The sequence below is a fragment of the Hyaena hyaena genome, unplaced genomic scaffold (assembly GCF_003009895.1).
Source record: "Hyaena hyaena isolate Hyena2069 unplaced genomic scaffold, ASM300989v1 scaffold_12, whole genome shotgun sequence".
Lineage (NCBI taxonomy): Eukaryota > Metazoa > Chordata > Mammalia > Carnivora > Hyaenidae > Hyaena > Hyaena hyaena.
The window spans coordinates 4690018-4702218 of NW_024080644.1; the positions used below are offsets into that span (position 1 = coordinate 4690018).

The 12201-nt window shown below is 42.0% G+C and overlaps 1 protein-coding gene across 2 annotated transcripts in view; it reads right to left on the reverse strand.

Annotated features, from left to right (window-relative positions):
• SYTL5 (synaptotagmin like 5) overlaps positions 1-12201 on the reverse strand; it is a 105136-nt gene that overhangs the window by 7339 nt on the left and 85596 nt on the right. For both annotated transcript variants that reach the window (XM_039256380.1, XM_039256376.1), the window contains 3 exons: positions 11739-11838; positions 10012-10173; positions 754-862 (listed from right to left, as the gene is read on the reverse strand). In XM_039256380.1, the coding sequence (XP_039112311.1) occupies positions 754-862; positions 10012-10173; positions 11739-11838 (371 nt within the window). The remainder of the gene's footprint in view (positions 1-753; positions 863-10011; positions 10174-11738; positions 11839-12201) is intronic.

The window sequence follows — 12201 nt, forward strand, 5'->3', positions numbered from 1 at the left end:
TGCAAACATATGATATTTGTCCTTCTCTGCCTGACTTATTTCGCTCAGCATAACACCCTCAAGGTCCATCCATGGTGCTACACATGGCCAGATTTCATTGTTTCTCATTGCCATGTAGTATTCCATGGTATAGATAAACCACATCTTCTTGATCCTGAATGAACCTATTTAATCCTTGCAATATCCCTATGAAGTGAAGAAACAGAGCCTGAGAGACAGCAAATTACTTGCACAGGGTCACAATGAAGAGGGTGACAGCAAATGGAGGGGTAGAGGAAGCTGCCTGTAGGAGTTAATGGTAGAAGGGCAAAAGGGATTTAAAAGTTGACTGCATCTGGATTTTTCCTTTGTGTTCAACTTTCTCCTCAAGACTCCCAGGGTCACTGGCAATATCATAAATCCATACAGTAGCTTTTTACACTTCCCCTCTCAGCAGAATGTATGTATGTACCCCCTGCTCCTTCCCCACTCCATCCTGAGGAAGATTCTAGATCTCTGGGACTTCCAGGAAACAAATATCACCATTTAGGCTGGTTTCTAAGTATGAGTTTTGCCCTTTGCTTGTAACGATCTTGTACTCTTCCCCATATGTTGGATATACTTCCCAACTCTCTTCAAAGACAGTGACACCTAACCTTCTACATTTTCATCTGTGTAATGGAAAAGGAACATAGCCCAACCAATTCCTGATCCCTATTCCCACACTTCTAGACACAGAATGCCCCTGATCAAAGTCACTGATTTTTACTCTACCTTGAACTTGTCCTAGAGGAAGCACCAGGTTCTCCTCTGGGGGAATATAACGTAAAACAACTGTCAGCTCCCCTTTATAGTGAAGGCCTATGTCAGCAGCAAATTCCACCTGGCCAAGGGAACAGAGGCGAAAAGAAAAAGTGACAACACTTGGTTTATTATTTTGTAGCTCATGTTTGAATGTACACTATTTACTTGCTGGCTTAAATATGACAACCCATTCCCATTCAACTATGTTAGAACTTATTGCTTTAAGATATACCTTAGGTACAATAAAAAAGTGGAAAACTCTATGAAGGTATTTCTCTATAACTTTTAACATTAAAGTAAAAGAAATTTGAGAGGAGATATAGGACACACGTGTGGTCAGTCGGGGACTACTGATGTCTTATTGTACAATGAAGGCTGGTACCCATCAATGAACATGTAGGTTGGGGTATGAAGTGGAAATAAAGATGCCATTGCAAACAGCCCCAGAAGACCCTTCTCCTTGTCTGTTCTTGATATCTCGAGGCTTTCCTAAGTGACCGAGAGGGGGAAAAGAGGCAGCAATGCTTGACTCACATTGGGCTGCTCAGCCACCGATCATTAAAAGCTATACTGTAATTCACATCATTAAAATTCAATGTGGAAAAACTGGTTTACTTGGACATTGCTGGTGGGAATGTAAAATGGTGTAGCCATTTCAGAAAACAGTTTAGCAGTTGCTTATAAGACTAAGCATACAACTACCACACAACCCAGCAATTGCACATGGGGGCATTTACCCCAGAGAAACGAAAGACCATGTCCACATAAAAAGCTGTATGCAAATATTCCTATCATCTCTATTTGTAATAGCCCCAAACTAGAAGCAAACTAGATGACCTTCAAGAGGTGACTGGTTCAACACACTATGGTACAGCCTTACCATGGGACACTACTCAGAATGAACTGGCAATATGCACAATTTGGATGAACTTCTTCAGAATTATGCTGAGTGAAAGAAAACAGCTCAAAAGGATACATGCCACACAATTCCATTTAAATGACATTCCTGAAGTGACAAAAAAAGCAGGTGCTGGGAATTAGGGAAGGGTGGCAGGAGCGAGGTGGATGTGGTTATAGAAGATCACAAGGGATCTTGGCTGTGATGGAACTGTCCTGTATCTTGGCTGTAGTGGTATAAAAACAAAGCTACACATGTGATTAAATTGCATAGAGCGCGCGCGCGCACACACACACACACACACACACACACACACACACAGATGAGAACTGAGGAAATCTGAAGAAGATGGATGTACTGGACCAATGTGTCATTACCCTGGTTGTGGCCAGCTATGGCTGCACCATAGCTTTGCAAGATGCTACCACTGGGGGAAACTAGGTAAAGGGTACATGAGATCTGTCTGTATTATTTCTTATAGCTGAATGTGGATCCACAATCATCTCAAAACCAGAAGTTTCGATGCAAAAATTCAATGTGAACATACACCCAGAACCTTTGTTCTGTAAGGCTCCTACTTGCCATGGAGTCAACTGAACTATGACTTTTCATAAATGGGGTGAGAAAAATCGTATGCTTTCTTAGGCCTTTCCTTCAGGCACCTGACTCCTGAGCACAGAGTCAAGGGCTGAGAACTGCTCTCTTCTGAGACGGTAGACCAAAAGAATTCAGAAACCCCGAAACTCACAGTGAGGCCAGAGGCTGTTTAAGCTTCAGTGGAGACAGAGACCATTACCAGGAAAAGGAATCCTTGCCTGACGTTCCTCTGGGTGGTGGTACAACATATTAGTAAGGGTGGGAAAATCATTTGAAGTATTTTATTCCACCTTTTTACGAGGGGGAAACATGAGACTGGATGGTGAAATAGACTATCCATCTAATACTTAACTGATGTAAGCCACATGGCTTGTAAAAGGACTATTCTTACTGTTCTGACAGTTTTAGTAAATGTTACTTTATGTGAATGTCACAAATGGAAAGTTATAATGGACATCATAGCAGATTAAAGATAGTACAGCCAATGAGAAGTGGGGCATTCTCTTTGGATAAGTGGACCCTGTAATTGCTTTGAATAGTAGACCATGGCACAAGTGACAATGCGCCAGTTTCTGGGCCCCAACCCTAAGATGAACAGCTTCTACTCCCCCTCTTAGAATGGATATCCTTGGGATGTTCCCTCTGAGAACCCTTGGTGTGAGGCACAAGCCACATGGAGAAACCACATGTAGGTTCTTTGGGTGGCAGGCCTAGCTGAATTCCCAGCTGGCAGCTAACGTTAAGTGTGACAGTCATCTTGAACAACCAGTGTAGTTAAGCCTTCATACGACTTCGGCCTCAGTCTACCATCTAGCTGCAACCATATGAGAGACCTTAAATAAGAACCAACTAGCTGAGCCCAGTCATGCCCAGAATCATGTGCAATAAATTGCTTTAAACCACTAAGGTTTAGGGGTGCCTGGGTGGCTCAGCTGGTTGGGCATCCGACTCTTGGTTTCAGCTCAACTCAGGATCTCACAGCTTGTGGGTTCAAGCCCCATGTCAGGCCCTGTGCTAGGGATTTCTCTCTCCATCTTTCTCTGACCCTCTTCTGCTCACATGTCCTCTCTCTTCCTCTCTAAATAAACATTAAACCACTAAGGTTTTGGGTAGTCTCTATACAACAGTTAACCAATGTAGACTCTATTTGCTTTTGGCTGAGAGCTTTGGATAGGAAAGTAGGTTGTTAGGAAAAAGTGATATATACAGCTGACACATACTAATATACAGTATATTAGGTGAGATTAAAACATGCATTATTGGGATTTATTAATGCTCCACTGGAATTTAGCTTAAGATATACTGGTGACTTTCTGCAAATAGCCTTAAAATCTTTTTTAATGTTTTATTTCTTTTTGAGAGAGAGAGAGAGGTGGGGGAGGGAGGAACAGAATCTGAAGCAGGATCCAGGCTCTGAGCTGTCAGCACAGAGTGCAACACAGGGCTCAAACTCACAAACCATGAGACCGTGACCTAAGCTGAAGTCAGACGCTTAACCAACTGAGCCACCCAGGTGCCCCCAGTCTTGAAATCTTATGAGAGTAGAAAATAGTAAAGATAAAGTCTTGTAGCATTGTAATCACATACCAAAGAAATTCAACACAGTGAGTTATCTTGCAGCCTGCACATACCTAATGTCTTGGGCTAGTTTTGGTATTCTTGGAAGGAAATTCCAAGGCAATGTCATCTCCTGACATACCATCATTTTACATTATTAAACCACCTTCTGCTCATAAAAAGGTCTAATTCAATTCACTTCATTCAATTCTACCAACACATATGGAACGCTGTCTTGTAGTAATGCTTTTAAGCCATTTTGCTAAGTGCTGTAGGGACACATTAGACTCAGACTCTGCTTTCTATAAATTTTCAGTCTATCCAGGAGACATATATTCAACAGAAGCTCTATTAATCTGCCTTTATTAACTGATTCATCAGATTAATGTTCTCCATTGCCAATGAAGAGCAGGATCCTCTATACAAAGATCATGCATACCTGCTTCTATCAGCTGAACTATGCTCATCAAAAGCCAGCTGCATTAGTCTCCCAGGCTCTTTAGGCCAGGCATGTTTGAGGTTCTAATTATATAAGTTAATATCAATAAACTGAAGAGCAAAATACAGTGGGGACTGTATAAAATGTGTTTAAGAACTGGTAGGAAGTCAGGTGTGATTAGAGGTGTGTGTGAAGGGAGGTTGTGGCCAGGAGGATGGAAACAAGGTGTCTACTCTGGGTTGCCTGGAAGACCCTAAGACACAAATTTATCTTAGAGGGTTTTATTAGGAAAGGGAGTGGAGAAGTGGGACCACAAAATGAAGAGAGGCTTAACAAGGCTGTGATATCAGGCAGCGTTTTATGGTGAGTAACTTGCTCAGTTCCACAGGGGTGCTTTGGAGACCAGACGGATCACATGTCAGAGCTGCCGCAACCAGAGACAAGGGAATCAGAGTGTTTGTTATGCTCCTTCATCCATCAGTTACTGATCAAGGGCTCTGCCCTCAACCTTCAGGAAACTTATTCAGGCGACTCTGGCTTTCCACTCCCACAGACCAAGACCACATCAGCAGCCTAAGGGCTCCTCTCCTACAAAGACCCTCCGGTGTTGGCTTGTGTGAATGAAAGCCATGGGGAACCACATACGCATAAAAATGGGGATGTAGGTAGAGCACTCGCACCCTCCTCTGTCACAGAGGGCTGGACCATATCAAGGGGGCGCTAAGTACCAGGGTGCTGGGTTAGGATTTATTCAAACCATATCCATAAGCAGTTGGGAACCAGTGAAGGTAGCTAACAGAGGTGTGGCATCATCAAGTAACACCCGTTATTGTCCACTTTTTGAAAAGAAACAGGGATCCACATTGCATCAGAGTTGGAAGCAGTTTCCAGCACATTTATAGGTCTACGATGGTGGTAATAAATTATGGACAAGAGTCTGCCCAAACTGCCAAATACAGAGAGAGCCTTTTGGCTAGGTAATAATTTCAGAGGAACGTGCATTTACTCTCTGCCTGAAGGCAGAACAGAGAAGATTTCCTTGGAAAACACTTGAGTTTGCTGTTGGTTTTCAAAGCTCCTTGTTTTTATAACAGCACCTTCCGGGAAGACATAAAAGGCAATTCAAACTGACAAGCCCTTCTTGTCTAACTACCTAACGTGCCTTTCAGAAAGATAATGAGTTACAGCTAATAAACAAGCTCATGTCACGCAGTGAAATACAAGTTATACCGTGAAACTACTTTACAGTACGTGTGACGTCTTGAGTTCTTTCTCTGTCTGCACCAGCCTCCTCACTGGCTTAGAGCTGTTAGAGAGAGCAGAGGCAAAGGCAGGTGGCATGGGACTTTCACTAACACGGAGTCGGTAAGAAATAGGCACTGTGTCCTTACAGTATTCCCACTGAGAAAGGATGTCAGTATTCCTGAATGCTTAAAAGGACTGTTAATTCTGATCCTCTATCAGTACAGGACTTGGTTCCCTGCAACTTACACTCCATCTACTCAGCTGGTAATCTACAAGAAGACACCAAGAGTCCCGGGCTGCTTATCCGGTAGGTACAGCTGATGAGGTGACTACTGCCTTGAAGTGTCTGAGACAGGAGACTGAAAAGGAAGTGACAGCTCTCATAGCTGGCTGATAATCCACCACACGGAGCCCAGCTCTGCCTGAGGACGAGCCACTAAGGAACGGGAGGCAGTGTGCAGAGTTTTGCTGCACCTGTGGTCCCCATTTCTGGAAGGCACGGCATCTAAGCAAGGCCGAATCTGCGGGCTTTCCTCTATGCGTGTCAGAGACACTTAAACGTATCCATATGTGTCGTCTTTTTCTTTGCAGAGAAAGATGATATGGATTAGAGACACAAACCTATGTTGGGTTCCCCAGAAGCAGACTCTGAAGTGAGGATTCTTATGTACATGACTTATTAAGAATTTCTCCCAGAGTGCTGATTCGAAGGGGCACGTGCTCCCCAATGTTTGTAGCAACACTACCAACAACAGCCTAACTATGGAAAGAGCTCAAATGTCCAGTGACTGATAAATGGATAAAGATGTGGGGTGTGTGTGTGTACACACAATGGAATATTGCTTGGAGATCAAAAAGAATGAAATGTTGCCATGTGCAACAACGTGGATAGAACTAGAATGTATTATGCTAAGCAAAATAAGTCAGTCAGAGAAAGACAGATACCATATGGTTTCCCTCATATGTGTAATTTAAGATACAAAACAGAGGGACATAAGGGAAGGGAGGCAAAAAATAAGATCAAAACAGAGAGGGAGACAAACCATAAGAGACTCTTAAATACCGAGGACAAACTGAGGGTTGCTGGTGGGGTGTTGGGTGAGGGAGAGGTCTAAAGAGGGTAGGGGCATTAAGGAGGGCACTTGTTGGGATGAACACTAGGGGTTATATGCAAGTGATGAATCACTAAATGCTATTCCTGAAATTATTAGTACACTATAGGTTAACTTGGATTTAAGTTAAAAAAATAAAAAATAAAAATAAAACAATAAAAAAAAAAAAAGAATTGCTCCCAGGATAGACCAGCCAAGGGGTGACAGGAAAGAGGTCACGGAAGGAGAGGAAGCCAGGCAAGGGCAGAGCCTGATACGGCGGTGAGGCTGTAGAGTATAAGTAATGCTTAGGAGCACCACCTCTTTTGCCCCCCGCTGCTCTCAGAGAACTAACTGCCTTGTGGCAGGGAGTCTGTAAGCTCCTAGGAGCTTCTGGCTCTCTGCTCATGTAGGGAAAAGCTACAGTAGCCCAAGGACAGGCTTCTAAACAGAGTCTCAGAATTTCTCTACCTTGAGCAGGCTCAGAGAGCTGCTTCTCCCCTGTGACCGACAGTGAAACCACTTACCATGCAAAGTGGTTGGTCCCTAAGCACGGAGGATGCCTGGGAGAGCTCAGATATCACCCCAGTGCGAGTCCTTCAACCATTTCCAGGAAACTGTCTGGAACCCTCCAAGCTGTTTTCCAAAGAGCCCCTCTGTGCTTTAACGTTAAATTTATGACAGGCAATTTTGTGTATTGAAATGAACGTTACTGTCCTTCATCCATGTCATGCATCATATAATGCCTGGGACATTTTCTAACTTAAGAGTCTGTGGTGCTCCCCTGGGATGTATGGAAGTGTTGGATCACTATATTGTACAGTGGAAACCAATGTAACAGTGTATGTTAACTATACAGAAATTAAAATTAAAACAATATAAAAATGCTGTGCATATTAGTTTGTATGTTATTTTGTGATAATACAATGATAATTTGAAATTTCTCAAGGCATAGAATTTTTTTCTTTTTCCTTTTGAGAGAGAGAGAGTGAGCAGGGGAGGGGCAGAAAGGCAGGGAAACAGAGAGAGAATCCCAAGCAGGCTCTGCACTGTCAGTGGGGAGCCCAGTGCGGGGCTCAATCTCACAAATTGTAAGATCATGACCTGAGCCAAAATCAAGAACCACCCAGGTGACCCTGAAGGCATAGCATTTCCTAATCATTCAACAAACCTTATAAATTTAGTATCACTGCTTTTTCCTGAGGTTGCAAATTATAATTCCTTCAATAAAACATATATTACCAAAGAGTGACAAGTAAATTCAAGTTTAGTAGTTTAAATTCACAAGTTCATGAGGTCTACATTTATTAGTAATGGCATCTTTTAGTGTGTATGTTTCCTTTCTTTTTCTTCTTCTTTTTTTATTTGTGGTTTGCCAGTCAAATCCTTATTTTATTCTGAGAGAAGACTTGATATTGTATAACTACTTTTCAGGCATGTTAGTGAAAATATTTGTACATTGATAAATTGAATAATGCTTCATTAAGAAAAAAATCTATGGTGCTCACCCATTACTCACAAAAGGAAGCAAGTGATAGGAGACTTTTAAGTCAGATGAAGTGCTATCCTTTATGCTAAGGCTTGTCATTCAATTCCAAGAGACTTAGTGTTGTAATGACCAAATATTTCCTGTAGTTCATGTCAGGAGAATGGTAATTCTATCGTGGACTTATTTCTTGTCAATATTGCACTTCCTATCTTTATCACATTTATGTTAGTTGTGGGCTTGTAGTTATTTTAAGGACTTTTATTATATTTTATTATCCATTTTATCCACAGCCCAAATATACTTCCCAAAGATTTCCCACGAATTATTTACACCAAGTTTAAGGTCCCCAATTATGAAACTCCACCAGAAAGTTGTATATAACTTCTGAGCCTCAACCTCCTCATATAACATGGAAATAATGGCACTTACCTCACAATGTCTGCTGTACCTTTAGCTGTGAACAGTGCTGTTATTGATGATGATCGATGCGTGTTTTGCTGTCTAGCAACCACTCAACATTCCTTTAGATTTCTTTTGGGGAAATACCACCTTCAGGACCAGAGTATGTTCTGATTGTCTTAAGTCAGCCAATGTATCTCCCCTCCCTGGCTGGCCACAGCAATTAGCTTAGGTGGGCAAAATGATGGAATTAGATCAGTCAGGCCCAGGGCACCGGTTGGAAACCTTTCCTCTCCTGGACAGTGCGGTGCAAGCATGAGAGGCTTGCAGGTGTCGTACCCAACACAAGCACACTGGAGCCAGTGAGGGGAGCCAACTGCACGAAGTATAAAAAATGAAGCCAACACATAGAAGAGAGATCAAGAGCGTCCAGGGCCTTGATGAGATTTGAATATCTGGATCAAGAGATGCTCGGTAATCACTGGCCAGTAATTTCCTTTAATTTTTGAGTGGTGTGAGCTGGGGTTTCTGTCATTGCAACATAGGGACTCTGATGTAACATAAATACTACCTAGCATTGACTGAGAGCTTAAAATATGCCTGACACAGTACTGTGAGCATCATATAGAGGGCTTCTTAGAGCCTCACAACATCCCAGTAAGATATGTCCAATTATATCACAAATGAGAATACCAAAGCCTGGGAAGTTAAGTAATTTGTCCAAGGTCACACAGTCACGAAGCTAGGACTAAACCCAGAAAGTCTGATTTGAGTCTACTATCTTTACCATCATGTTGTTTTTGCCTCTCTGTATGTAAAGAACAATCTTTGGTTACATAAATGTGACTTTTTAAATATCACTTTTGACTTAAAAAATTACTGTAAATATAGAGAGACTGCAATTGCATAGAGTGAAACCAAGGTACTGTTGGTCTAGTTCAGAACATGCTATATTGCATTTAATTTCTAGGATCAGCTTTAAGATTGTTTTTCCAAATACAACTCAAGACCTTGGTTATGAATCTCAAAAGCAGGACTGTAGAAAACCAGATACATTAGCTACTGGTCACCTCCTTATGTGAGCCAAGGCAAGATCACTCCTGCTGAGGTCTGAAACATGGAGTATCGGGAATAGAGAGAATGCTTTGATACTGAATGGCTCTATGGATCTGTTTTTGCCTGTGTGAAATTGAATAGTTTCTATTTGTGGTAGGATCACATAATGCATTCCACTTGCTTATCCATGGAGACCTTCAAATGATGAATAAATTTTCAGCAAGACAAGTTAATAACGTACACAACTATGTGACTTGCATTATACAGTATATATTAAAGAAGGCGTTCCAAGGACCAGGTTTACATTATTATATTATTCCAAAATCAGCTGCGCTAATCTGTTCAGAGGATCCCTTGAATATTAAAAGCCTTCAGATTCTTTAGGCCTATGACATCAATTTTGTTCATAGCTTGTCTCGTTACATGACCGTTTAATTAATCTGGAAGCATTTCCTACCTTGGGCTGAAGCACAAACCATTCGTCACTTGGATTTTCAAAATTCCATGAGTCAAAAGGAATCTCCACCTCCCCAAGGAAGCTGTTACGTCCAAATCGGTCATAATGCCAGACTGAGAGCTGCAGCGTTCTGGTTTCCAGCTGGGTGTGGCTGATGGTATACTGCAAGTGAGACGGACAACGTCATACCCCGCATGGAGGGCTCTGCCCAATTCTACAACAGGCTGAAACGTATTTCCACCATCTTTCAGATCACATGCATGAGTAGTATGAACAAAACAAACACAAAAAACACCTTCTTTTTCTTTGTTTACGCCACAACTGGGATCCTATTCCAGAAACTCATTGTGTGTCAGACCTAGCCCTGAAAGATGTTTTGGCAAAGTATGAATCACAAGGTCAATAAACTTCAAATATATTAGTAAGTGATGAAGCTTGTCCCCTTTCCGGTTTTACTTGGTTTTCATTTGCTAATCATTGCTTTCAACATCTACTCTGTAAGCTTAGGTTTTGATATATCAAGTCTCCCAACTTCTCTTATTCATAATGGGAACCCCCAAATCCAGACAAGTGTGGTCAGTGAGAAACTTGCCAACACCATACTCCGAAAAGTGTAGAATAAGTGCAGGAGTAAATAGACAGATGTGTAGATTGAGCAGAAAGAAAACATTGCTGGGGTAGATTTTCTTTTTCCAGCAGAACATTATCCACTGACACATGCCTACACACCCTCAAGCCTCCAGCTTGCAACTGCCACCTGGGACACATTTCAGACCGCTTCTTGATACTGGATTTGCATCTTTACCTGTCCTTGCTGTTCCTGACATGATTGACCTTGGCTCCCTGCTTCCTGAATCTGCCACGTCACTCTATCTATTCTGCTTGCGCTCATCTTTGCTATCCTGTTATAGCCACCGGATTCACCCCTGCCTATGTTCATTCATTCTCATTGTGATCTATCGTCATACTGGCTCTTGCTTCCAAACATGACCCCACTGATGGGTATTCCTATTCACCAATCTCCTGCTCTGGTGGCCGCTGAATCCATCACTCTGGTTACAAGGTCCATAAATTTCCCTGCAACTAGCAATAACTTCTACATTCCAGTCTCCCCAGCTCTTCCCTACCAGGCTAGATTGGCCCAGGGTGAGGCTTACATAAAAGCCCATGGGGAAGAGTAATGTCTCTAGGATTGGGACCTGGGTCATGTCTTATCTAGGCCACATTCTCTGGGGTTCCTCAAATCCAACCTTGCATCTCCACTGTTCATTACCCACAGGCCTAAATTTAGCCAAATTCTGAAAGCTAACAAGAAACAGTACATATTCATGCTGTGCTAGCATAACAATGAGTGTGTACGAAGTGACTTCCTGAGTTCATGTCAAAACTGTGACAAAGTCCTTTTAAGGGGAACTAGGGGAAAAAAAAGTTTTCCCAAGGCTGCATCTTTTTGACAAGATGCACCAGCTCAAATGTAATTTCACTGGATCATATTTACCTAAGGTTTAACTTTAGCAGCAGCAGAGAAAAAAGCAGAGTAAGAGTGGTTTACAGTTGTTCTTTTCCAAGAACTGTTAGGAAAGCCAAGGGTATTACACTAATTTATTCACATTCCACTTTTCTAAAAGATAGTTAAGCCTGGACATGCAAATCCTCCATAGTTGCCTGTAAACCAATGGGGGTGTGAACAATATCACCTGAGTTAATAGGAGAGAGCACGTACTTACCTTTAGCGTCTCATTGAATTCTGGATTGGTGCCTGTTCTGATCTTGGTCTTGCGTTTATTGTTTCTGGACTTGTCAGGAAGAAGATAGGACTTGACATAACTGTAAATGATAAAACATGAAAGTAATTATTGGGAAACATGGACTCTGCCTTACTCTTTTCAGGAATAGTCAGGGGCTTCAGTGAATAAAAGAGGTGAAGGGAAGAGTCCAGCAAACATGAGAAAACCAAAGAGAATATAGTCTACACAGCAGGATACCTTAAACTATAACTCTGGGCCTTCAATAAGAGAAAAATAGCATAGCATAATGATAAAGAGTGGGGGCTCTGGAGTCGACCCAACTAGGTCTGAATCACTCTGTGCCTCACTGGTTTTGGGAAACTCAAGAAATTACTTAGCCTCTCTATAGCTCAGTTTCTGCATCTGTAAAACTGGGATAGTAACAGTAACTTACAGCATCCCA